At 38.9% G+C, this 27,311-nt stretch overlaps 2 protein-coding genes across 4 annotated transcripts in view; one reads left to right on the forward strand and one right to left on the reverse strand.

The window, feature by feature from the left end:
• Nucleotides 1-698: 698 nt before the first annotated feature.
• UBXN2B (UBX domain protein 2B) overlaps nt 699-27,311 on the forward strand; it is a 38,893-nt gene continuing 12,280 nt past the window's right edge. For 2 of the 3 annotated variants that reach the window (XM_030795077.1, XM_003256009.4), the window contains exons 1-5: nt 699-904; nt 6,209-6,312; nt 18,460-18,610; nt 21,070-21,153; nt 22,311-22,420. In XM_030795077.1, coding sequence (XP_030650937.1) covers nt 821-904; nt 6,209-6,312; nt 18,460-18,610; nt 21,070-21,153; nt 22,311-22,420 — 533 coding nt within the window. In that variant the 5' untranslated portion in view covers nt 699-820. Of the gene's footprint in view, nt 905-2,709; nt 2,783-6,208; nt 6,313-18,459; nt 18,611-21,069; nt 21,154-22,310; nt 22,421-27,311 lie in introns of all 3 variants that reach the window. The other variant, XM_030795079.1, reaches the window with a different exon arrangement.
• Nucleotides 12,026-14,808, reverse strand: LOC100605369 (tyrosine-protein phosphatase non-receptor type 11-like). Its single transcript, XM_012506559.2, is given in 4 exon segments — nt 12,026-13,000; nt 13,003-13,596; nt 13,599-14,137; nt 14,446-14,808. Coding segments are annotated over 4 exon segments (1,800 nt in total). The 5' UTR covers nt 14,649-14,808; the 3' UTR covers nt 12,026-12,536.

The raw sequence follows: 27,311 nt of genomic DNA on the forward strand, positions 1-27,311 counted from the left end.
GGCGTGATAGTCTGGAGTTCTGCTTTTTTTTTTTTTTTTTTGAGACGGAGTCTCGCTCTGTCGCCAGGCTGGAGTGCAGTGGCGCGATTTCGGCTCACTGCAACCTCCGACTCCCTGATGCAAGCGATTCTCCTGCCTCAGTCTCCCAAGTAGCTCGGACTACAGGCACGCGCCGCCACGCCCAGCTAATTTATATATATATATATATATTTTTTTTTTTTTTTTTTAGTAGAGACGGGGTTTCACCATGTTGGCCAGTTGGCCAGGATGGTCTCGATCACCTCGTCCGCCTCGGCCTCCCAAAGTGCTGGGATTACAGGCGCGAGCCACCGGGCCCGGCAGAGTTCTGCTTTTAGCAAATTATTCCAGGCACTTTTTACGGTGTTTTTCACTCTCAATGCCAATTCACGCTGTGGTGACGATGTACCATCCAATCCTTGATAGGAAAGATGAGAGAATCTGACCAAGACTAGAAGGAGAGGCTACAATTTTTCATCAGATGAAAAATCCAGAGGATGTTTTCATTGTTGAGCTAAATGAATCTGCAAGTCTATGCTGCCCTCTAGGGCGGCCTACAGTGCCTTTAGGCGAGTAGCAGGAGCAACACAAAACTTAACAGAGGTTTCCCTGCGGAGAAACTTCCTTTAACAAAAAAGGGGAAACCGAAAGGGTGGGCCAGCACCGGAAATGGGGGCGAGGGTTCGGGTAGCGGGGACGCGCACGCACCTTGCGCGTCTTCGCCCCTCCTTCGGTTGCCAGGCAACCGGCCCCGGAAGTTGCGGGAGGTGCGTCCGCAGCGGGCGCCGCTAGCCAGCGGAAGATGGCGGAGGGCGGAGGCCCTGATCCCGGCGAGCGGGAGAGGAGGTCTTCCGGGCCGCGGCCTCCGAGCGCGCGGGATTTGCAGGTGAGGCGAGCAGCCGGGGGAGGGAGCGCGGCGGTGGACGCGGGCTGGTGACGGCGCGGGCTGGTGCCAGTCGGAGGCCGCCTTTCCCCGACCCCGTCTAGGGATAGAATCCGGCGCCCGGTCTCCCGAGGTCGGCGCTTAACACTGTGGTGGTCGTGGATACGAGTACCCGAGCCTCCAGGGCTGGTGCTTCGTCTGCCTTCCACCCTACCTACGATGTAAAAATAGCTATTCGTTTAGAATGACATTTTGCGGGGTCAGTTGGTCGGTTCACGGGTTGATGCTTCCTTCTTGAGACTTACTCCATAAGAAAGGTTACTGTGGCCGCAGGGAAGTAGGCAAGCACCTGAACGGTAATGATACGTGATTTGTTCTTTTTTGTCTTGGATGCTATTTCTGACTTGCTTGCTTAAATATAAAAATGGTTCCACTTTATCAGGTAGGTTTTTTTTTTAAAGGGGTGAAGGAAAGCGATGCACGCTATGCCCATACAGCCTAGTTGTCTAAGCTGTGGCCTTTAAAACATTGCACACAAGAAACGGGAATAAAACTTCGTAATGTTGTGTGGGACACTAGTATTAGTTAGCTAAATAGCAATGCACCAAATCCCGTTTTATCAGATACTAACGCCACTTTTCTCATTTTAGGCGTTTTTGTGTCTCATTATAAGATTATTGATAAAAATTTAACAAGTAAATATCAGTAAGGAGATACTAAGGAGAATCTTGGTAGAACAGTTTTACAGTATTACTTTACAACCACACTTCATTCTAATGTGAACAAACCACCATCCATTGTAACATACTGCTGAGCTTTGGGAATGTGGAAATAAGGACATCAAATCCTTAGTCGGTGCTGAACTCTATTGATGGGTATGTAAGTGTAAAAGACAGTTAGTTCTACCTTTTGGAAGCCTACAGATTTCTTCGCAGAAATAGGGTATGATTACATTTAGCATAACATTTTAAGATGGAGTATGATTGGGTGCCAAAATAAGCAGTGCATAAAGCGAAGAATTTGGAGACTGGAGAGATCAGTGTAATATTAGGAGGTGAACTCAATGTAGAATAGTTCCAGCTCATAGTTGGTTCAGTAGTAGTAAACAGTAGCAAGGGATAGGAAGCTATTGTGTACCTCATCTTTCCTGTTATAAACCCACATCACTAAGAGGCAGCATGGAGTTAGTAGTCCCACCAATTTCGATTTGCCTCTGAGTCCTGCTACTTAGTAGTTTTGTGAGCTTAGGAGAAATGTCTTAACCTGTCTGATCCTGTGTCTTCATTTGTAAACTGAGGAATGTGAGGGTGCTGGTGGTGGTGTAAGGATTAAATAATGTTGTAAAGGGCCTATGCAAAATTCCTACATTATCCTGGCTCAGTTGTTGCTGGGCAAATATTTGGTTCCCTTTTCCTCAGGAGAAAGATGCTGTAACTTTCCCTGGCCAGTCAATTCTAATATCATTAAAGTTAATACAGTATGTAACTTAATGTCCTTTCCCTAATTTAAATCCATTTCTTCTTTTTATGTGAAAAGTGAGAACAGCTTGGTTAATGACCACCTGATTCTTGGCAAATTGTTTGCAGACTTAATCCAGTGGATCAAAGTATGGTTAATGTTTGGAGATACTCTGGTAGATGTTGCTAATTGTGAGAATGCCTTCATTTCTACCCTAAGTTATGATGGGGATTTTTTTTTCATCTCCTGTCTACTTGTAGGTTAGGGCAGTAGGAAGATAACTGATTTCTTTATGAATGTGATTTGGTGTATCAAGTACAGTATCTAAGTATTGATAATCTTTCCTTTAGAACTTAATATGAATGTGAAGAACTTGCAAAGAAACTTGAAAACAGCCAAAGGGATGGCATGTCAAGAAATAAAGTATGTATCAAAAGTTTAAAAGAATTAAATAATGTTCTTCCCAAATGGTATCTTGGATATTGATTATTTATAGATTATCTTGTTATCGTTTAATCTAGACATGCTTTTCTTAAGAGTTACCCAGTTCGTGCAGCTTTCAGTAGATATTTCTTACTTCACTAACAGCTTGCTCTAAGAGTCTTTCAGAGTGAGTAAAGGGGCAACATATTACTAATTGGAACAAGCAGAATTACCCCTGAGTAAGTGTATCTTAGCTGCCATGCAGTGTAGGGTTTGTCAGCATCTAAATCAGGAGGGAGTATTCCAGGTACCACCAGGGAAAAGCTGCATAGTTGCTTCCCAAAAGGCCTCCCAGCCTTGGGAGCCCCCAGGTTACAAACTGCAGACTCGGAAATGTTTTTTTGCATATCAAAGTAGATTTTCATAGCTCCCTTCATCCCCCTCAAATAAGGAGATTGTCAGGGGGAAAGTTAGGGGTGGGATTGTTAGTGGCAAAACTAAGCCCAAAACGTCATCAGTGTTCAATAGTATTTCTGAATTGCTTTCTCTTCTGGTGTCCCTCAGCCCGTCCACACACATGTTCATTAAGGTATTTAGTTGTATACTCTGTCCCAGTTTTCCGCCACATATTATGTGTTTCTATATAGGTTGGACGGGGAGGGAGTGGGAACAGGGATAACTTCAGTATTACTAGGGTTAGGATTGGATTTGTTAGGATGGACTCAATAGTGGGTACTATAAATGAGAAGAATTAAAATGTCTGATAACTGTGTTGCCACGAGTACCCTAATCATATTGAATGTCATTATTCCGTATCGTTGATTCTCTAGTGTGCATCTGTGACCTGGAAGGTTTGTCAGAGATTGCTGGGCCCTACCCCAGAGTGTGATTCATTGGTTCTAGAGTAGAGTTTAAGCATATGCATTTCCTACAAGTTCCCAGGTGTCTATATAATAATCATTTATTACAGCTTCTAGAATTGGTTACTCTAAGGCTGAGAATTCCAGTACTTTTAATATTTTGCTATATAAATTTTCTCACCCGATTCCTTTGCTTTCAGGTTTCAAGTTCTTCACATTTCAAATTCTAGAGGAAAGATTATCAATACTTTACTTACATACTTTATCCTCTGCATATTATTGAAACATTTTCTTAATTACGTTTTGAGATTTTTTTGTTGTGTTAGTTTTGACCAGTACTTCAATTAATATTTATCAATTTAAATTATCATTTCCTCTTTTGATGTAATATCATCTGCTATGTTAAATAATATAAATTAAATTTGTTTGTAGTATTTACTAATGAACTCATGCCATATGATGCCATATGGCATGAACTCCCTCTAAATATCACTTATTTTCTTCTAAGTTTTTAATGATGTATAGTTAATAACTAGAATCTTTCAGCCAGGTAGACTCTTTAATATGATTTTCCTCATATTCCTCTTTTGTTAATGTATGTTCCACATTCCATGGGGTCAGAGGCACTTTTGCTTTTTTAATTTATGTCACCAAAGGAAATTGTTATTTGATTGGAAGCATTTATTCAAATCTTGTTAAAGCAAAAAACGTTTAGCAAATATAACCCCAATTTAAAATCCATCTATCTATATCTATTTCTGATTCATTTTATATTATGTTCTTTATATAATTCAACGTGAATTTTGTTGCCTTTTAGATACAGTATTAGAAACAATTTGAGAAACTTAAAATCTAGTTGGGGAAATAAAACAGCAAAAGTACACAAGTAATGACAGCATAATGCTTAATATGAATGTCATTGGGGTATCACGTGCTATGAGTATTTAGAAAAAAAGATATTAAGAAAATTAGAAAAGGTTTTGTGAAGGAGAGCTGAAATGGGCCTTTGAAATACAGATGACATTTTCAATGATGAGAATAGGAATATCATAAAAGTAATTCATAAAGCTGACATAATCAGCTCAGAAGGAAATCCATAAAATACTACTACTTTAAAGAAATTTCAAGGAGGTCAAATTTCTGAAAACTTTAGACCCTAGTCATCAGACTGTGTATGTGCATGTCTGTCTCTCTCTCCTCTGTCATTTGTTTGTTTTTTGTTTTGTTTTTTTGGAGGGGATGGAGTAGTAAAGGACCATAAGGAGATATAACACTGTAGGAAGAAAAAAAAATCTTGGGGAAAATGAAATACTGATACAATCATTGCTAAACATTTAAGAATAATATTTTCTAGTGATGGAACACATGCTTTGTGTTTTCCATACATTATTTAATCCTTCAAATGACTACGGTGATTTTTTATAGGCATTTGAAGATGTGGTAACTAAGGCTCAGAGAAATTAAATAATTTGCCCAAGATCACACAGGAAGTGCCTAAGTTAGGATTTGAATTCAGTCCTTTTAGATTACTAAAAACTTTTATAATTCAGATTTCTAGCAAAGTTGCCATTGTACAAATATGAATGTTACTGAATGTGGGAGGGTAGGGGTAAAAAAATTAGAAGTCTTTCATTTTGTTTTATTTGTGTATATTTTAAAAGTTGACTAATAGAATTTTCAAAGAATTAACGTTGCCCCAATGCCCTGTTCTTCTTGGAGGTAGTTTTCATATAATTTGTGTGTCTAAAAGGAGCATTTTAATCTGTTTTGTTTTGGTTTTGGGTTTTTTTTGGAAAAAAAAAAACCCAGAGATTATGGTCATGCCAATTGTAATTGAATAGCCACAGGAGCATTAAAGAAAGTTGTTGAGTTGTTGTCCAAAGATGTCAAAAGTCAGAAAAAATTCTATACAATACTGAAATATTGGATTACTTTTTAAAATTCCATTTTAAGAACAAGTACAATTTTATTTCATTTTGAAATAAACTATCCAGCCAATATCTAGAATGTATAATTTGGTAATATTATTTTCTAAATGGTATATAAACCATAGATAATTTATGGTCTTGTTTGTTCAGAATCTCATTTTCCTAAACACGATGAAATTTATAAGTTTGGTAGACTTTTAAATAGAATACTTCTGAAATTGTTTTATGTGCTTGGAGTTTGAAAACTTGAATAGCTGAATGAAACTATTTTATGAGATCTGATGAAAGAAGCTGACATTAGTGTGAACATCTTCAGGAATTCTTAAAAGAATTGCACAAGAATCTTAGGTTTAAATTTGAAAATGGTTTGTTACCTAAAGCAGATTTTGACACTGTTCAATAGTTAATTGAAAATAAGTAATTATTATAACTTATTCTAATAGATGTGGCATTTTGGTTAGTTCTATATAATGAGATGCAGTAAGTTTATTTCAGAAAGGACTCATCTGAAGCAGCAGCTTTTTTCATGAAAAGTCTTTACCACTCAATTTTAAGTTAGTGTTCTATACATAACTTCTAGTTGTATGGAAGAGGTTATTCCTAGTGTTATACTTTGTAACAAGCCTGTTATTATGTAGTTGGCCTTGGCAGAATTGTATGAAGATGAAGTGAAGTGCAAATCTTCCAAGTCTAATAGACCTAAAGCTACAGTCTTCAAGAGCCCACGGACACCACCTCAACGGTAAGTTTTATTTTGTTTTGTTGTAAAAAGAAAGTATAATCCTTTCTAAAAATTTACTAACTTCAAATTATTTTAAATGGCCTTCTTCAAGGTTTCTTCAATAATTTTTAAAAATTATTATTCCAAGATCGAGGCAGATTTGGATAAAAAATAGAAATGATTAATATCATTTAGGTACTATTTTTAAAACTTTTACAATCAGAAAGCTAAAAGAAACTTATGGAAAAAATTACCTTAAAATACCTAATATTTTGGTAGATATCATATGAAATTATATCCTGAATACTATTTTTCTTGGGCACAGTGGTTCTTTAATATTTTTTGAGTCATAGGACTCATTAAGGGTCTGATGAAAGCTATAGAATTCTCCTCTGAGAACAACTTTCATGTGCAAGTTTGTCGTTCGTTTTTAAGGATTTGTGTGTTTCTTGAAGCCACTCCATGGAGCCTCTACAGGTCTTTTGTCCTCCATTTAAGAATCTATGATTTTTGAAGTCTGTCTCTTCTTCCTTTGGGTGATGATTCCTCTAATTGTGACCTCCTAAATAGTATTTGTTGTTATTAAAATCCCTGAAGTATAAAAACAACCAACTATGAAGACTTAAGAGATGAGAACCAGGTGTATTTTATTGCCGTGAGTTTTCTTGTTGCCAGGAATATTTTCATTAACATCTTTTTAGTACTGTAAATATCATCCCTGGGGAAGAAACGTCAGTTTTCCCATTATATCTTATTCTCAGAAAGTCTATTTTACAAGTTTTCAATTCATCAAAAATCCAGACTAGTAGAGTAAATACTGTGTTTATTTCACCTATATTCACCAAGTTGTTACAATGTTACATTGACCTTGTGCACATATGTATTCTCTCTCTTTTACTCAACTATTTGAAAGGAAATTGTAGCCATCATGACACTTCACCTCTAGATACTTCAGCATGAGTCTCCCAAGAAGAAGCACACACTTACAAAATTGATAACACCTTACAAAATTAATAATAATTCAGGTGGGGAGTGGTGGCTTATGCCTGTAATCCCAGCTCTTTGGGTGGGCCAAGGTGGGCAGATCACTTGAGGTCAGGAGTTCAAGACCAGCCTGGCCAACATGGCAAAATCCCATCTCTTCTAAAAATACAGAAATTAGCCAGGCGTGGTGGCACGGGCCTATAATTCCAGCTACTTGGGAGGCTGAGACACAAGAATCGCCTGAACTTGGGAGGCAGAAGTTGCAGAGGGCCGAGATGGCACCACTGCACTCCAGTCTGAATGATGGAGGAGGACTCTGTCTCCAAAAAAAAAAAAATTAATAGTAATTCTATGATGCCATTTAAAATATATTCTGTAGTCACATATCTCTCATAGCTTTTTCTTTGGATTTAGGATTCAACTGAGGACATTGCATTGCATTTAATTATTCCTGTTTTGAATTTCTGAATACACAGAATTCTCCCCACCTTTTTATTGTTGTTTTTAGCTCAGCTACATAATCTAAAATTTATTACGTTGACTTTTTTAGAGAGTCTAGGCCAGATGTCTTATAAAATGTCTAACATTCTAGATCACTGTTTCCTCACGATTAGATTTTTATTAGAATTTTTGTCGAGGGTGCTAGGTAAGTGATATTGTCTGCTATTTATTACATGACACCAGGAGTCATAATTTCAGGATTTTCCACCATTAGTGATATGTTCATTTGGTTAAGGTGCTGACCACCACAGCACTCCATTGTAAGATACTGTGTGTGCTTTGTAATCAGCACGTTGGTATCTTGACACTGTTTGAACATCCTATTCTTTCATTTAATTCTTATCTTTATACATATAAAATACTGTATCTTTAGCTGCTTCTTTAATTTGTATATTCTCCCAAGTCTTGAAATGTATCTGTGTACTTACATTTTACTCACTATTTGGCCACTGTTTCCCCAGTTTGAACATAAGTTGAATGACTTAATATTTGAGTTCTTATCATAAGATTACTGTATGAATATTTTCCTTGCTATTCAAATATAATCACTAAGATATTTCAGTGAAGAGTTTTCTTTTATGCTGTCTGAAACAATGCTGTGATTAATAGGTGTAATTCAGTAATCCAGTTTTTAAGGATTTTGTGCCTCATGTTTGATCTCTAGTATAATTTATCTATCAAAAGATCTGAGCTTCCTTAAAATATATAGGTTGAGACGTAAACTGTGTTTAATCTGTTTATAATACAATGTATAGCAAATTGTTCGCAATCTTTTTTTCTAAGTATGATATTTTCTAATGCTAAGTGTACACTTCCTTTTATTTCATATTCAATATCGAAATTTTCCCAGTTTTGTTGTATTTCTATGTGTCTGTTTCGTACAGAAAACAGTGCTTATTTTCATGGCCCACCTCCTTGGGCAATATTTGAAATCAAAACAGTTATTGTCTCATTGTTATTTTAAGCCAAGATAGTTTCATTATCTGAAACTCTGGACAGCTATTGCACAGGGCCCCATGCTTAGAAGGGCCCTGTGCTTGGAGTAATGCTTTGCTGTTACTGTTTTGAAATTCTTAATTGGTTTTGAACAAGGGGACTCGATTTTCACTTTGCACTGGGTCTCACAAATTATGTAGCCAGTTGTGGATACAACCTTGAAGACCAAGAAGATAAGTTGCACCTGTGTAGAAGGCAGTGGAAAGTCAGTTTGTCTTTTAATAAAAATTTAATGACAAAACTATAATACAATGTTAAAAGCTTTGACTCGAGATAGATACATCTCAGTTGTAATTTTTTTGTTTTCATGTAAGAAAATGGTTTCATTCCTAATTTTTAGTTCCCATACAGTTTACAAATACACTTTTACTCTGATAATACAGCTTTGTAACTAGCAAAGCAGTTGTGCTAACACCCATAAATATAGGTGGGGAGACAATTAACATCCACTAACGTTTCTCTACATAAAGTATTCTTTTAATGTCATTTTTTAAAAAACAGTGGCAAATAGACTACATAATATAAGTGGGCAAAAAGGCAAGTGAATCTCTTGAAACACTAAATGTATAATAAACAGTATATTACCAACATTTACATGATTCACATCAAAATGATGACATCCTAAAACATATTCCTTTTAAAAGATAGATTTATCAATAAAATATTACATATCTTTTAATACTCTGGTACTTTATATACTGCAGGAAAATTAATTGTAGGTCTAGTCATCAGCTTAATCGGGGATCCTTTTCCCATCAGCTTTTATTAATAAAAGAATCACTATTAGGCCACAAATAAACAGGCAAATTATTAATTACATGATTTGAGGCTTAGGATGAAAACTTGTCAAAATTAGTTTGATATACAGCAAAGTTATATGACCCACTAAAACCAACTGTTGAATAGTTTTTGCCTTGTGTGAACTGCCTGTAGTAAAAAAGGAACAAATTTTTAATGATGAAAGATACAATAAACTATATTTTGGAACTTTTCAAGAGGAAGAAGGAAAAAATATTTCAATAAAATTAAGGGCAAATACAGATCCTGACAAAGGCATCCTGACATCAGGGAGGCCACGTGCTTGCTATATGTAAAACTTGATTCCCCCAACAACATACAGAAAATAAAAACTGCACTGGCTTTGTAGTTATGTCTACAATCTAAGTTTCCCTTATGGATACTAAGCTAAAACAAAACACTTCACAATTGCCAACCTTTCCACATCCCCCTGAACTAAAAATAACTCAAGATATTATTAGTTCTTAAAATCCCCAATAAAATAACCTCTAAAAACAATCTTGACCATTTTCTTGACTGTTTCCCCGAAACAACTGGGTTCTTTAAAGAATGCACACACACCAAGAAAGTCCTACACATGTTTTCTCATCCGCATTTAGCCACATTTGAAAAGACCTTGATTTCAGTGGGAGAGATGACCATAAGTTTCAGGAGGGCCACACACTAGACATGAAGCGCCTTTTAGCTTTTTTTTTTTTTTTTTTTTTTTTTTTTGAGACGGAGTCTCGCTTTGTTGCCCAGGCTGGAGTGCAGTGGCGCAATCTCAGCTCACTGCTAGCTCCGCCTCCCGGGTTCACGCCATTCTCCTGCCTCAGCCTCTCCGAGTAGCTGAGACTACAGGCGCCCACCACCACGCCCGGCTATTTTTTTTGTATTTTTAGTAGAGACGGGGTTTCACCGTGGTCTCGATCTCCTGACCTCGTGATCCGCCCGCCTCGGCCTCCCAAAGTGCTGGGATTACAAGCATGAGCCACCGCTCCCGGCCTTTTTTTTTTTTTTTTTTTTTTAAGTTATTAAGACTGTGAAATTTTTCTTTTTTAAAAAACCCCAATACCATGTGCCAGATAACTCTTTCACCCCAAAATATAAAATCCTATGCTTATAATTTTAAAATCCTCAGTGAGCTCTGGAATATTGTGCGTATTTAATACCTACCAGCAACCTAGAAGTAGACAAATACCATATATTTGTCATACCGACTTTCCAAATAACCTGATTCACCCATTACTGACTGCTCTGGCCCTGGGCTGTCTGACTTCCTCAGAAACCACCTCTTTGGAACTTTAATTTCCACACCTTTTCTTAAAACCTGCACCTCGAGCTTTCTCCATCATCCCAGCCTCTCTGCCTGATTCCATCCCATGTAAAGTAACCTCATTTGAGAACCTGCAATCAACTTTTACCAAACACATGATAAGCCTTAGCAACCTAGGGACTATGATAACTCTGGCCTTGGCCTAAGGTTACATAAGAACATGATAATTTGCTGACCTTGTGGAGGGAAATCTAAATGAAATCAATATAACAAACAAAGCTTGCCAAGATCAGGTATTTCCATTCTGAGTATAAAAGCAACTGATCTTAAGCAACAGGCAGAGATGTTAATACAGGAGATATATTTGTACAATCAAACTCTTGTGTGCTGGTGAAAGACTTTACCCCCAAAGTCAAGTCAAAACAAAACCAAAGCAAAATGGAGAATGAGTCAATATAACAATGCAATAAAAAGAGCAGGATTCAAGCTTCTTGCTGCAAATACTGAACTGGAATCTTTTTCTTTACAAGTTTGACTAGAAGACAAAAGTCATGACATTTCTCTAATAAGGGAATACCTTTAGGCCACACCTGTGTTCTGAAGCCATTCAAAGTTCAATGAATATTGGGGGGCAGGGGTAGGGGCTGATACACATTTTGTTAGTGAGAATGGCAGCCAAACTAATTCAGAGTCTTAAGAGACTGAGAGACCTCAGAAAGGAACTACTACCAGGGCCGGATCTAGGCCTTCCTTTCAGGAGCTAAAGTCAGAAGAATCCAAGGAGACAATAACTTCACAGCAAAGATGCCATAGCATTTTATTACCGTCACAAAAGTCAACCAATGATACTTTCATTGAAATATCCACACTTGATGATTCAACATATAAGTCAAAGAGGGATGTCTTTGGAGAAGGCACTTAAGGTGGAACATTAGCAAATGTTACCATTTGACTAAAACAAAAATGAGCTCATTCAACCTGGCTGGAGGCCTGTTAGGGCTGTTCCTTCTCACTGTGGCCTGACCAAAAACCAGTGGCATTAAGAAAGAGTCACATTTCCCAAGTCTGGGGGTGCCCCAGTGGGTTGGTGCTGCTTTCAAAAGCCCTGTGTCCCTAAACACATCCATCCTCACAAGATCAGTTTCCCCAGGTGCTAGTTCCAAAAATAGGCTCAGGATTGGCAGAAATCATTCAGGAAGCTTCTTGAAGGCCCTCTATTTCTCAGTCTTTCAGCTTGTCTCAGCTACTGTAAGCAGCTTCAGTTTCCCAAGGTCACTAGCAACTTCTGCTTTTGCTAATATCCTTGGTTTTCCATGGCACTGGTTGTGACCGTCTGTTAGACTAGTGGCCCCCCAATTAACTGCACCTCTACTTCACACCCTTTTTTTTAATCTGGGCTGGGCATGTGACTTGTTTAGTAAGTAGAGGGCATACTCCAGCTCTCTTATGATTAGAAAAAATCATCATCATCATCATCATCAATAGAGGGCAGTAGAAGGGAAGCTGCGACAATTCTGGGCTTAAATCTTCAGAAGGCCTGGCCCCTTCTGCTTTTGAGCTCTTGGGAGCTCTGAGCTGCATGTCAACCACAATGCAAGCCTTCCAAATCCAAATTTGGTCTTCACATAAACTTTCTTGCGAAAGCTTGATCTTTTTAGGGAGAGGGTGAAAGTCCACATCTATTTTTGTGCTGAAGTTTTGGCAGATTTTCTCATCTGAAACTCCTCTGCTGTTGCATCAGGCCCACATTTTCATAGACTCTAGCACTGTCTCCTCTCATTTCTGCACAGCGTGGAGTTGGAGTACAAGGCGGGAGGGGGCTCTGATCTCCACTCATCTGGTCCGCTAGAGAATACTTAATATTTGTATATTCATGCCCTTTCCTCTTGCTTTTCTGCTCTTCTTCAATCCTGTGCTGTAGAGTTTCAGTATAATGCTGGACCGCCATATAGATAAATCGGTACTGTGCTTCTGTCTGGACCATCCCTGACCTCTGAGACCGCACCATCTGGATGGTTTGGGGAACGTCAGTGTCACAGTCAACACCTTTTTCTCTGATGATGCCAATCAGAGTATCAGTCACAACGTACGTCCCTGTCCGGCAAATTCCAGCACTGCAGTGCACCACGACTGGCCTTGCATGCATGATGCGTTCCTGCTTATGGTGCACCTCTCCAGGAAGTCCAGCACACCCCCAGGGTCAGTGGGCACTCCGTGGTCCGGCCAGGTCCAAAAGTGGTATTGCCAGACCATTCTCTCCATATTCCCTTGTCCAACCTTTGAAAGTTTAAGTTCTCTTAGCATATAGTTGTGAGCGGCGCTTTCTCTGACGTTCTTAACACACATGGTGCCATATTCTTTCAGAGCATACTCATCAGGCCGGTATTTGACACATTTACTCTTTCCTCTCTCCACTTCTTTCGTTGTTATGACAATCACTCGGGAGTTTTCTTGGAACACCATCTGCCAAAAGTCATTGACCATGTTTTGCAGGCAGCCTTGTGTAGCAATGTAACTCTTTTTGGGCTTTGAATTGTTACACTTGGTTTCAAATTCGGGCATGATGATATTTGCATTGATGTCATCTGAAACAGGCTCATTGGGATCACCACCGTGTAGGACAACCCTGGTATGATCAAAGGGCAGGATGTTTTTATATCTATTTTTGTTTTTGTTTTCTTGCCTTTGACCCTCTTTTCGGCTGTAGAGAAGTTTGCACTCCTGTTGTTGTAGTGTCTCAAATTCTTCCCAAAAGCCTTGTTTGACTTTATTGTGGTCTCAGCTGATTTGCTTAGTTCTCGAACTCTGCTTTCTATTTCAGCAGCATTTATACGAGTTGTGTTAAGGGGCTACTTGAGTTGTAGTACTGTACCCAGTGTTTCCACCATAGGATTCTTTTTGTAATGTTCCACAAGATCTGTCAAAGAATCAAACTGTTCTCCTCCACCAACATCGTATTTCAGTTCCTGACAGCAAATCATAACATGGGCCACCTTAGACTTGCCGTTATTGCTCTCCCCTTTGTCATCACTGGTGCACACAGAGAGAACAAAATCTCCAAGGTGGCTCTGGCTCTCTCGTACAAGAAAACTAACATGTTTTCCTTTTTCAGTTAATAATTTCTCTGCTTCTTTCCCAGAGAGGTGTCCCTGAAACCACCTTTCAGAGGTAGGATCTGCACAGTTCAGAGGATATTTAAGATGAATAACATCTCCATTCTTCTCTTTTAATTGCCCGTGATGTTCTATGTAATGCTGGACCAACTCAGCCAAAGTGGAAAATTTCTCCCCTCCATACAGATCATAGCAATCGCTAGTGTTCTGAATCTTTTTTTTTTTGAAACAGAGTCTCACTCTGGCACCCAGGCTAGAGTGCAGTGGCACTATCTCGGCTCACTGTAAGCTCCGCCTCCTGGGTTCATGCCATTCTCCTGCCTCAGCCTCCTGAGTAGCTGGGACTACAGGTGCCCGCCACCACGCCCAGCTAATTTTTTTGTATTTTTTAGTAGAGACCGGGTTTCACCATGTTATCCAGGATGGTCTCAATCTCCTGACCTCGTGATCTGCCTGCCTCGGCCTCCCAAAGTGCTGGGATTACAGGTGTGAGCCACTGCGCCTGGCCCAGTGTTCTGAATCTTGATGTGGGTGACAGCTCCATTTCTTCTAACAGAAAGTGTGAAGTCTCCAGGGTTACTTTTACTAGGCCTTGCCAAAAAACTGCTATCAGCTCCTCTTGTCAACAGTGGGTTTTCTGCTTCCACCCCAGTCATATTTGGGTGAAACCATCTCCATGATGTCATGTTCCTCCCACATTCCAGCTCCATGACGGACTCATTCCTTGCTCAGGCTCTGCTGGGCTTGGTCACATTGGGCTGACCCAAGGGAGGCCCGCGCGGGACCAGATGCGGGACAGAGACAGTCAACTGTGCACAGACCCCCCTCCAGGCCTGGGGATCCCGGAGACTGTGCAGCCGCCCCCCAGGCTGGCTAGCTCCTCCTCCCTGTAATTTTTGTTCTCTGTCTTCTAATAAGGTTTTGCCAATTGGCAAGTTATTTAAACTCCTTCAGTCTTAGTTTTCTTACCTGAAAATAGGAGTAATACCATTGTTAGGAGGATTAACTAAACACATAGTCATCCCTTGATAAATGTTAGCTATTACTATTCATTTAGGAAAATAGGACTGGCAATACTGTATAAAATTAATGAGGATGGGAGAACAGGATAAAGAGGGAAAGAAATCAAGACACAAGTAATTGAGGTAAACTAAGGAATGAGCTAATAAGACTTTGGATTCAAGGCCAAGGACGGTGGCTCACGCCTGTCATCTTAGCACTTTGGGAGGCTGAAGCGATGCAGATCGCTTGAGCTCACAAGTTCAAGACCAGCCTGGACAACAGGGCTTAAACCCCGTCTCTACAAAAAAAATAGCCAGGCGTGGTGGTGCACGCCTGTAGTCCCAACTACTCGGGAGGCTGAGGTGGCAGGATAGCTTGAGTCCTAGAGGTGGAAGTTGTAGTGAGCCAAGATCACGCCACTGCACTCTAGCCTGGGCAGTAGAGCCATATGTTGTCTCAAAAAATACATAAATAAAATAAATTTTGGATTGAGGTAGTGTCAATGGAATGGAGAGAAAAGGGTGAAATTAATGCAGGATATTTTCAAGGTGTTTATTGTAGAAATGTAGTGACACGGGATATAGGGAGTAAGCCAGTGGGAAAGAGAGGAGACTTAAATGTTTTAAATTTGGGATACAGGAAAAAGTGTGATTGTTAATGGGAGGGCTTATGTGTAGAAATAGCTTCAGTTTTGGAGATGAACTTGATTGAAGTAGAACTATCTAGCAGGTGCTTTTAAATTCAACACTGGACCATAAGTGAGTGGTAAAAGCATATATTTCAGAGTCATCTGTATAGAAGATGTTATCTTTGGCAGTGGATAAATATTTTGATGATGACATGAGCTTAAATAGAGGGGAATTGAAGTCAAGGATATAGGCATATTTATGTAAGAGTAGGAGGAAGAAAACTCAGTAAAATAGAGAAGGAGATGTTGGATCCCATTGGGCAAAGAAACAAGCAATTTTGGTATGATGAAAGTCCAGGAGAGAGTTCAACAATGAAACAGCAAAAGGGAGAAGAAGGATAGGCTCAAAAGGATCAAATGTTTCAGAAAGTGGGTAATAACTGAGGAAAGTCTTTTATGTTTGGCAATGAGAAGATAACTCAGAACCTTTGAGTATTCAGTAGCAAACCTTGAGATTCAGTAGCAAAATGGGAGCAAAAATGTTACCGCAGGGAGTAAATGCACAGGAAAGATGGGCACCAGTCGCTGATAATATGTTTAAGGTTTGGGTAATCATCATTAGGATCTAAAGAGATTGAAACCGCCCAACTCTTCTGAAGTTGGGAACATTATCAGTGGGTAACCCCTATCACAATTTTCATTCAACTTGTACTGGAGGTTTTAGTCAGCACAATGAGATTAGAAAAACAAAAGTATACAAATTGGAAATAAATAAAATAAAGCTCATTATGTGTAATGGCATAATTGCATACAAAGAAAACTGTAAAAGACTGATTCTTTTTCTGATTCCTCTGGTCATTTTGATTTTTCCTCCTGTGTTCCTCTTCATTCCTAGAATTTTGTCCCTTGTCCTCTGGGCTTATCTAAGTCCTAATGTCCTAAATCCTTTTAAGGCCCAGCTAAGTACTAATTCTATACTAGGCATCTTTTATTCCCTTTCACTTATATTTAATAAGTCAGTTTGAATGAGTATAGAGAATTACTTCAGCAATCAATAAATATTTTTGCCCCAAACATTCACGAAGAATTAAAGTTGAGGACTTACACTGCTGCATGCAAAGACTTATTGTAAAGCTGCAATCGTTAAGAGAGTAAGAACTGACAGTAGACCATGGACCAAAATAAGAGAACTCAGAATCATAGGCAACTTGATTTATGACACTGCAGAGCAGTGAGGGGCAGAATTTCATTAGGTAGTACTGGGACAAATGGACATTTATATGGAGAAAAAATAGTTCTTGTCCTCTACCTTATACCACCTATAAACGTCAGTTCCATATGGGTCGTGGATCTAAATATAGAAATTAAAACAATAAAATTTCTGGAAGAAAATAGAATATCTTTATGACCTCAGAGTAGGCAAAGATTTCAAATAATAAAAACCATTAACCATAAAGGAGATAGGAAATCATTTGCTATGACCGATTTTTGCAGTAAGGTCTTTCTCGCTAAGACTGAGATAAAAAGGAATGATTATTCATTTTGCCAGATTAGAGACGTGGACAACCTTGAAGGTGACTTCCGTTCCTCGTTTCCAGGGCACTCCAGAGAGGGGAGGAGTGTTACAGCAGCAGACAGCTGCAGCAGGAAGCGCTGCTTTGCTTTTCTGTGTTTGTCGTAGCTACCTAAAATAATCTGCTTCTAACACTAAGGCTTGTCTTAAAAGCCAACTAGGGCAGTGTTCAACCTTGCTTGCTACCCTGGACCCTTGAGTGTAAGCTTAGGAGGAAGGCTTCCATAGGCTCCTGCTCTAGATAAATTTGGGCCCAGTGTACTTCTCCAGAGCACTGGCAGGATGAAGCCCCACCTCCACCTTCTGCAGTTTGTGGGGTTTAGTAGGGTTCTCCTGGTGTCTCCTTGTTCTCCATCCTGGTGGATCTTTTCCTTCCTTTACTGCAAAGTGAGAGCTGGTCTGTTCTTTCCTCTATCTTACTCAGTTTTGCATATTCTAATTTAGGAGAAAGCCTTGAAGATGAATTCCATTCCTAGTCTCCAAGGCAGATATCATTTCCCCCCATTGTTTTGTTCTATGTGTCAGTTCAGTGTGAATTTGGAATTGGATTGGAGAGTTATAAGTATTTTAACAAATGAAGTTTGATTGTCATCCTACCCTGGAAGTCCCCATGCTGATACTTCATTGGTTATAGTTTCTGATATTCTTGATAGAAAAAATCTTGAAAGATAAAAGTAAGTTATTAATCTTACGTAAAGGTAATTTTTATGTTTCCTAGGATCATTTATGAAGTTGGAGTCAAAGTAGAAATTGGTCGCCAAAAAATTACTGTCTAAATTATTTACTTTTAACAAACACAGGGGCTTATAAGGGAGTAGGTCTCTTTTAAATCCAAAAATCTCTGAAAGATAAATCCTCTATAAATAACCCTTTAGTTTAGAATTAGCTGTTTATACTGTCTAAATCTAGAGATCTCGTCACTAACTAGGTCTCTACTGAGTGTGGCCTTAGAGAGAAGGGACTGTCTTTTGATTGTTGACACTGCTTTCCCTTCTACATCAGAAGTGCTGAATTAGTGAATGAGATGTATGTGATAAGCAGTTACAGAAGGCTGAGGGATCAGCAAGCAAGCCAGTTACTGTGCTGGAGGCTGAACTTGCCCTTAGAATCAATCTTTGCAAACTGAGTGAGAAAGTGTATGATCTGTTTCCTATTTATTCTTTTCCTTAATCCCATTTTAAAAATTAAATATTCTCCTAGAAGTCAAAAGAATGCCTCTTTTTAAATAAAATACTTTTATTTTCATAAGACTGTAGCTTTTTACTTCAGTTTATGTCTGTTATCCTAAGTTTTTATTCATGAACTAAAATGTTTAAAGGTTTTACTCAAGTGAACATGAATACAGTGGATTAAATATAGTTCGACCTTCAACTGGGAAAATTGTGAATGAACTTTTCAAAGAGGCAAGGGAACATGGGGCTGTCCCTCTGAATGAAGCCACAAGAGCTTCAAGTGATGATAAATCTAAGGTCAGTGCTCAATTTTAAACTAAATACATTGTTTCTATATTTTACCTCCTCTTTCATTTTTATATTATTTGCAAACATTGTTTTTCTAATTGTAAATTTCTGTTTTAAATATTTGTTTTCATTTTTATAAAATTATAATATTTCTATTAATGATTGAAAGTTGAGACAATTTCTTACATTTCTGAACAACTTTTTGATTTACCTTTTAATTACAAAATAATTAGTAGAGTCACAGGCATTTGCAAAAAGAATACAGGGAGGTTTCATGTACCTTTCACTTAGTTTCCCCCAATGGTTACATTTCACATGATTGTAGTATAATATGAAAGCCAGGAATTTGGCATTTCTCTCTGTGTATGTCCTTTTATCACATGTGTAATCACCCAGCTGAAGCTCTCCTTCATAGCCTACCCATTTGCACTCACACCCACCCCGTCTCTCCTGCCATCCCTAACCTCTAACCAGTACCAGTCAACTGGGTTTTCATCTCTATAATTTTATCATGTTAAGAGTGTTACACCAGCTGGGTGTGGTGGCTCATGCCTGTAATCCTAGCACTTTGGGAGGCCGAAGCGGGCAGATCACAGTTCAAGACCAGCCTGGCCAACATGGTGAAACTCCAGTGTTACACAAATGGAGTCATACAATATGTGACCTTTTGGAGTAGCTTTTTTCACTTGGCATAATGCCATTGAGATCTGTCAGAGTTACTGCTTGTATCACAACCTTGTTCCTTTTTAATTCCTGAGTAGCATTTTATGGTATAGATACACCACAGTTTAACCATTCATTTATTGAGGGATATTTTAGTTTCCAGCTTTTGACTATTACAAATAAAGCTGCTGTGAGCAATTGGGTACAGGTTTTTTTACTTACGTATGGTTTTATTTCTCTGGGATAAATGCTCAGAAGTGCAATTGGTAGGTCATACATTGTGTATGTTTAAGAAACAGCCAAACTGTTTTCCAGAGTGGTTTTGCCATTTTATATTCCCACATATATGAGAGAGCAAGTTTCTCTGCATCCTTTTCAGCATTTTAGTATTGTCACTATTTTTAATTTTAGCCATTTTGATGGGTGTGTAGTGCTAACACACCATGGTTTTATTTTATTTCTCTAATAACTAATGATGTTAATTTGCATTTTCCTAATAGCTAGTGATGAACATCGTTTCATGTGCTTCCTTGCCATTATCTGTATTACTCTTTTCAAGGAAATATCTCTTCATTACTTTTCCCACTCTCTAATTAGATTATTTTGTTACTGTTGAGTTTTGAGAATTCTTTGTATATTTTAATAGGTATGGGTCCTGTGTCAGATACATGGTTTGTAAATATTTTCTCTCAGAATGTCATTCATATTTTTATCCTCTTAGCAGGATTTTTCACTAAGCAAAATATAAACTTGGATAAAGTCCAATTCCTTTTTTTTCTTTTATGGATCATGCTTTTGCTGTATTGTCTAAGAACTTTTCACTTAACTGTAGGTCCCAAATATTTTCTCTCTTGTTATCTAGAAAAATGTTACAGCTTTACATTTAAAGCTATGATCTATTTGAATTTTTATATAAGGTGTGAGGTTGACACCAGAGTTTATTGTTTTGCTTACGAATGTCCAGTTGCTCCAGCATCACTTCTTGAAAGGCACTCCTTTCTCCATTGAATTGCTTTTGTACATTTCTAAATTTCTTTCTTTTTTTTTGAGACAGGGTCTCGCTCTGTTGCCCAGGCTGGAGTGCAGTGGCACGATCTCGGCTGACTGCAAGCTCTGCCTCCCGGGTTCACGCCATTCTCCTGCCTCAGCCTCCGGAGTAACTGGGATTACAGGCGCCCGCCACCACACCCGGCTAATTTTTTGTATTTTTGGTAGAGACGGGGTTTCACCATGTTAGCCAGGGTGGTCTCAATCTCCTGACCTTGTGATCCGCCTGCCTCGGCCTCCCAAAGTGCTGGGACTACCGGCGTGAGCCACCTCTGTACAACTTTTACAATTGTTATCAACTGACACAATATTGATATACTAAAGACAAACAGTTACATGTCTTTTGTGATATCATTTCATACATTCTTATAAGTGGCATTTCTCAACCTGGAATTTCTCCATCAAAATCATTTGGGGAGGTTGTCTAAACTACCTGATGGCTTCAGGTATTATGGTTCAATAGATTTGGGATATGCCTAGAAACGTGTCTTTTAAAAAAGCCTGTATGATAATTTTGACATCCATTGTTGAGAACCGCTGCTCTAATGAAACTTAAATTTTGGTTTTCATTTCATTATTCGTCAATGGTTTGAAATTATCTTTTAGTCAAGTCTTATGGTAATTTTGGTTCTTGAAGGCTCCCCAGTATGAGCCACTTTGGCTAATTAGAATTTATCTAGTTTTAAAATGCATATCACATAATAACTTTTTGCTGAATAATCCTTTGTGTATTTTAACTCATTTGCTATGTATTTTAGTCATTTACAGGTGGAGGATACAGATTGGGTAGTTCTTTTTGTAAGCGGTCTGAATACATCTATGGAGAAAATCAGCTGCAAGATGTAGGTACAATAATCAAAATGAAAAAGTATAAATATTTGCTTCTAGTTACTAAAACTGTTGGTTTTAAAATTAAGAATTGATAATATAAATATATTTTTGTTACTTTTTAAAACATGGGTTAAAAGGACCAAGGATATGTGAGTTTTCAGTCTCAATCTTTATGTTTTGTATCACAATTATGCCTTGCACGTAGAGATATGTAACTATTTGTTGAAAGAATGTGTGATTCATTTTCCAAATGAATTTGCAGCCAGGCATGGTGACATGCATCTGGAGTCCCAACTACTCCAGAGGCTGAGGTAGAAGGATCACTTGAGCCCAGAAGTTCAAGGCCAGCCCGGAAAACATAGCCAGACCCTCTCTCTTAAAAAAAAAAAAAAAAAAAAAAAAAAAGGTGTTTAAGAAAATGAACCTGGGCCAGGCACAGTGGCTCATGCCTATAATCCTAGCACTTTGGGAGACTGAGGTGGGCAGATTGCTTGAGCCCAGCAGTTCAAGACCACCCTGGGCAGCATAGTGAGACCTTGGCTCTTTAAGATAAAAAATCAATTAAAAGAAGAAAAATGAACAAATATATAGTTATTATTATAAATGATATATTTTCATAATCTAAAATGAGGTGAGGTGTAAATGTAGAACACCTAAAGTCATTCTTTGTTTCTGTTGCCTTTTGAAATTTTGGAGTTTTAATTTTATTTTAGACATTTATAGTTTCTTGGAAGGTCACTGGAAATTCTGTTCCCCTTAGCATGAATATTTAAGCTCTGTAGCAAAGAAGGGTATGGATGCAGATGAAGGAAAATGAAGGAAGTGGGAATCATGGAGTACAGCTCTTCTCATTGCTTTCATTTTCTAGTGAACCATCCACCAATAGTTGTACTTCAAGGCCAGGGTCCAGCTGCAGGACCTTTGGTATTTGCAGCCATTGCCCATTTGTTAAGCTGAATGCAAACTAGCTAAACAAACACATGTGGTTTCATTAATGTCTTTCACTATGAATAAAGAATAGTAGAAATAACTCCCTATTTTAAATTAAGTAAATACGTTTTATGATATCACATTTGGAACTTAAAATTATTTAGGGGAGATGTATTCTTATATATATGTGAATATATATATATATATATATTTTTTTTTTTTCTTCTATACCCAAAAGGTTCAGATTTTGCTTAAACTGTGGAGCAATGGTTTCAGTTTAGATGATGGAGAATTGAGACCTTACAATGAACCAACAAATGCTCAATTTCTGGAGTCTGTTAAGAGAGGGTAAGATATATTATTTGTCTTCTATTTGTTACGTAGAGTGGGACTTATTTTCTTAACAGACTACTCATTAGTGCACTACGGGTTTTCAAGAAGTAGTTCCTGGAATATATTAAATAAGTGGTTGCTGGAGGTGTAGGTATTCTTAAGTTTATAAAGGATATACTGCTATCTGTAAGTCACTGGTTCTTAATTTTGTGGGCCAGGGGCATTGGACATTGGCCCATTTTAAAATCTGATGAAACTATGACCCAGCTCCAAGAAGAAACATCTTAATGTGATAATCAATGAATTAATTAGTATGTAGCTGCCCACCCACTAAGCCACTGTCCTGCTTACTGTTGACAGGGTGACTCTCATTGCATGTATGCCTGAAATTCAGCAACTTATGTTAGAAATCTTTTAATGTGGCATTACTGCTGGCAGAAGATTGCAAAAGGTTAGTTTGAAGTTGTAATTTGTGAAAGTAAACCCAGATATTCAGTGCTCTCACCCATCCAAAGAACATTGTAACTTACCAGCTCTTCTTGCTAAAGGATGAGAAATCAAGTGATTTTGCTATGATAATAAAAGCTTTTCTGTGTTACGATTAAACTAGCTGAAAGTGGGGTTATTTCTAAGTAGCTATGCAACTAAAGACATAAAGTTGAGCATTAACTGGAGAATTAAGTTGTAGGAAAGGATCAGAGTTTTACTGTATATAACCAGAGTTATATATACAGGGTTATACTCCATAAAGGAATAGAGAAGGTGCAGCATTTCCAAATGTTGAAATATGTCCAGGATGAGTGGCTGACATGGAGTGGAGGTTAAATTAGTCTTTTAGAAGACTAATTAGCATGAATATTGAATTTAAATTTTATACAGATACTGTCAGGATACCAAACAAAGGCAACAAATGCCATAAGAAGTATGCTGAAGGCATTGGGAAAGGTGGGAAGCTGTCCTAGGAGGCAGTATATGGGGGTGGCAAATACAGGATATAATGGTTTAAGTAAATGCTGTGGACTTGGAAACCTGCAGAATCACTGGGAAGAGCTATGAGCAACTAGGTGGGGGAGGTTTTGATTGGCTAAGTGAAGAGCAACATAACTATAGAAATTGATACTAATTTCAAGATAGTGGAAACAAAGAACATATTGAGAATGAATGTACTATCATATAGATAAAAACTAATTTATTGTTAAATGAAAATAAACCATAAACTTTATAGGCTAATGTTTAAACAAATGTGGTATATTAAAAGAACTTTAAAATTTGAGCCACACCATATCTGCAATAATGTACAAATTATGATCAATAAGAGTTTTAGAAAAGACTCTTTAAAGAAAATGAGTAATGTCAGGTAGTGATTCTCAGCTGTGTAAGACCCATTGTCTCCTTTTTATAAGAACTATTTTGTAAAACCATCTACACTATCCTCAAAGAAGAACTCATAGATAATATAATCTATGTACATGATTCTCCAAAAGAAATTAATATATGTTCTACCTTAAATATATTGAAGAAATAAAGTAATTTATTATACAAATGATACATGTTTTGGTTTATAAATGCCCTGGTATGACCACACAGCACACATAAGAAGTAGTTAGTTTGTACCTCTGTGCAGTCTAGCACTTTCCATGTAAATGTGACAGGTATAAAAACAGAAAAATGAAGTATATGAGGTTGTCAGGTTAATTACAAGTAGCATTGCATTCAAGGACTTGGTAAAATTCCAAACAAAACAAAGTACAGTCTTCCCTCACTTTACATTCCTGGAGATTTCAAAGTATATTAATACAATAGCCTAAAAAATGCGTTTTGCTTGTATATGAGACAGAGTTAGGTTTTAGGATCAGACAGTATTATCCATATGACTCCCTGAAGAGCAAGTGATGATTCTTTGGAACCCAAGACGAGTCTTTATCATGTAAGACAAATCTCCTGTTGGAGTGTATCTGACATCCCCTACCTCGACACTGAATGACAGCAGTGCTCACAAATCACGCCATGATGTTTAGGTGGTTTAGATGTTTTGCCCTCCTCAAATCTCATGTTGAAATGTGACCTCCACTGTTAGGGGTGGGCCTGTGGGAGGTGTTTGGATCATGGGGTGGATCCCTCACAAATGGCTTGGTGCCATCCCCATGGTAATGAATGAGTTCTTGTTCTGGCAGTTCAAGTGAGCGCTGATTGTTTAAAAGAGCCTGGAACCTCCCCATCTCTCTTGCTTCCACTCTTGCTGTGTCATACACCAGGTCCCCCTTTGCCTTCTACTGTGATTGTAAATTCCCTGAGGCTTCACCAGAAATAGAATCTGGTACCATGCTACTTGTACAGCCTGCAGAACCATGAGCCGAAATAAACCTTTTTGCTATATAAATTACGCAGCCTCAAGTATTCCTTTATAGCAGTACAAACAGACTAATACAGAAAATTGGTACCAAGGAGTAGGGCATTGCTCTAAAGATACATGAAGATGTGGAAGCATCTTTGGAACTGGGTAATAGGCAGTGGTTGGAAGACTTTGGATGTCCTTGAAGAAGACAGGAAGACAAAGGAAAATTTGGTACTTCTTAGAGACTTCTCAAGTGGTTGTGACCAAAGTACTGATAGAAATATGGACAGTGAAGTCCAGGCTGATGAGTTCTCAGATAGAAATGAGGAAGTTATTGGGAACTGGAGTAAAGGTCAGCCTTGTTACACCCTAGCAAAGGACTTGTCTGCATTGTGTCCATACCCTAAGGCTTTGTGGAAGGTTGAACTAAAGAGTGATGATCTAGGGTACCTGGTGGAAGAAATTTCTTTTTTTTTTCTTTTTTTTTTTTTTGAGATGCGTCATGCTCTGTCACCCAGGCTGGAGTGCAGTGGCGCAATCTAGGCTCACTGCAACCTCCACCTCCCAGGTTCAAGCAATTCTCCTGCCTCAGCCTCCCAAGTAGCTAGAATTACAGGTGCTCGCCACCATGCCCGGCTAATTTTTGTATTTAGTAGAGATGGGTTTCACCATCTTGGCCAGGCTGATCGTGAACCCCTGACCTTGTGATCCACCTGTCTTGGCCTCCCAAAGTGCTGGGATTACAGGCGTGAGCCACCACACCCGGCCCTGGTGGAAGAAATTTCTAAGCAGCAGAACATTCAAGAGGCTTTGTGGCAACTTCTAACAACCTGTGGTCAGACATAGGAGCAAATAAATGATTTAAAGTTGGAACTCGTATTTAAAAGAGAAGCAGAGCCAGTTGAAGTTTGGAAAATTCTCATCTTGGCTATGTAGTAGAGAAGGAGAAAGTGTTTTCAGGAGAAGAATACAAGCAGGCTGTGGAGCAACCACTTGATAGACAGATTTGCATGAATAGAAGAGAGCCTAGCCTAGTGCTACTAATCAAGATAATGGGAAGAAAGCCTTGAAGGCATTTCAGAGACCTTTAAGACAGCCCCCCCAATCCCTATCACAGGCCCAGAGTCCTAGGAGAAAAGTGTGGTTTTGGAGGCCAAACCCGGGGCCCAGCTGCCCTGTGCAGCCTCTGAACACTGTTCCCAGCATTCCAGCTGCTGCAGCTCCAGCCACAGCTCAAAAAGCCCCAGGTATAGCTTGGGCCTCCACTCGCTCTGAAGGGCACAAGCCACTACTGTAAGCCTTGGTGGCTTCTACATGGTGTTAAGCCTGCAAGCCCACAGAATGCACAAGTGAAAGAGGCATGGGAGGCTGCACCTAGATTTCAGAGGGCCATGCCAAAGGGAAATGTGAGGTTGGAGCCCCCAGACAGAGTCCCAGCTGGTGCACTGCCTAGTGGAGCTGTTGAAAGGGAGGTGCCACTCTCCAGACCCAAGAATGGTGGAGCCAGCAGCAACCTGAGCCTGGAAAAGCCACAGGTACTCACCTCCAACCCATGAGAGAAGCCACAGGGCCAGAGCTACCCAAAGCCTTAGAAGCCCACGTCTTGCACCAATATGCCCTGTATATGAGACATGGAATCAAGGATTATTTTGGAGCTTTAAGATTTAATGTCTGCCCTGCCGGGTTTCAGACTTGTGTGGGGCCTGTTGCCTCTTTGTTTTGGCAGATCTCTCTTTTGGAATGGGAATGTTTACCCAATGCCTATATCACCATTCTATCTTAGAAGTAAATAGTTTATTTTTTATCTTACAGGATTATAGGTAGAAAGAACGTGGCTTGAATCTCAGATGAGATTTTGGACTTTTGAGTTAATGCTGGAACGAGTTAAGACTTTGGGGGACTATTGAGAAGGGATGATTGTATTTTGTGATGTGAGAAGGACATAAGATTTGGGGGGCCAGTGGTGGAATGATATGGTTTGGATGTTTTGTCCCCTCCAAATCTCATGTTGAAGTGTGACCTCCATTACTGAGTTGGGGCTGGTGGGAGGTTTTGGATCATGGAGGCAGATCCCTCATGAATGGCTTGGTGCCATCCCCATGGTAATGAGTTCTCACCCCGGTAGTTCACTCAAGAGCTGGTTGTTTAATAGCCTGGAACCTCCCGTCTCCCTCTTGCTTCTGCTCTTGCCATGTGATATGCTGGGTCCCCTTTTGCCTTCCACTGTGATTGTAAGTTTCCCGAGGTCTCACCAGAAGCAGATTCTGGTGCCATGTTGCTTTTACAGCCTGCAGAACCATGAGCCAAAGTAAACCTCTTTGCTTTATAAATTACCCAGCCTCGGATATTTCCTTATAGCAATGCAAATGGACTAACACCCAACAAGCAAAAACACCCATATCAATTTTCAGAACTTTCTCCAAGGAGTTTATTAATAAATACCCACATTACCTTTTTATCCTCATAGGAATTTTCTAGTGCTGGTTTACATATAAATTGCTGTCTTAAAATTTAACTTTCTAAATGCCAGAAGCTCTCCAAGATAATTGTGACAACCAAAGCATCCCTGTG

The sequence above is a fragment of the Nomascus leucogenys genome, chromosome 16 (genome assembly GCF_006542625.1).
Source record: "Nomascus leucogenys isolate Asia chromosome 16, Asia_NLE_v1, whole genome shotgun sequence".
In the NCBI taxonomy this organism is placed as follows: Eukaryota; Metazoa; Chordata; class Mammalia; order Primates; family Hylobatidae; genus Nomascus; species Nomascus leucogenys.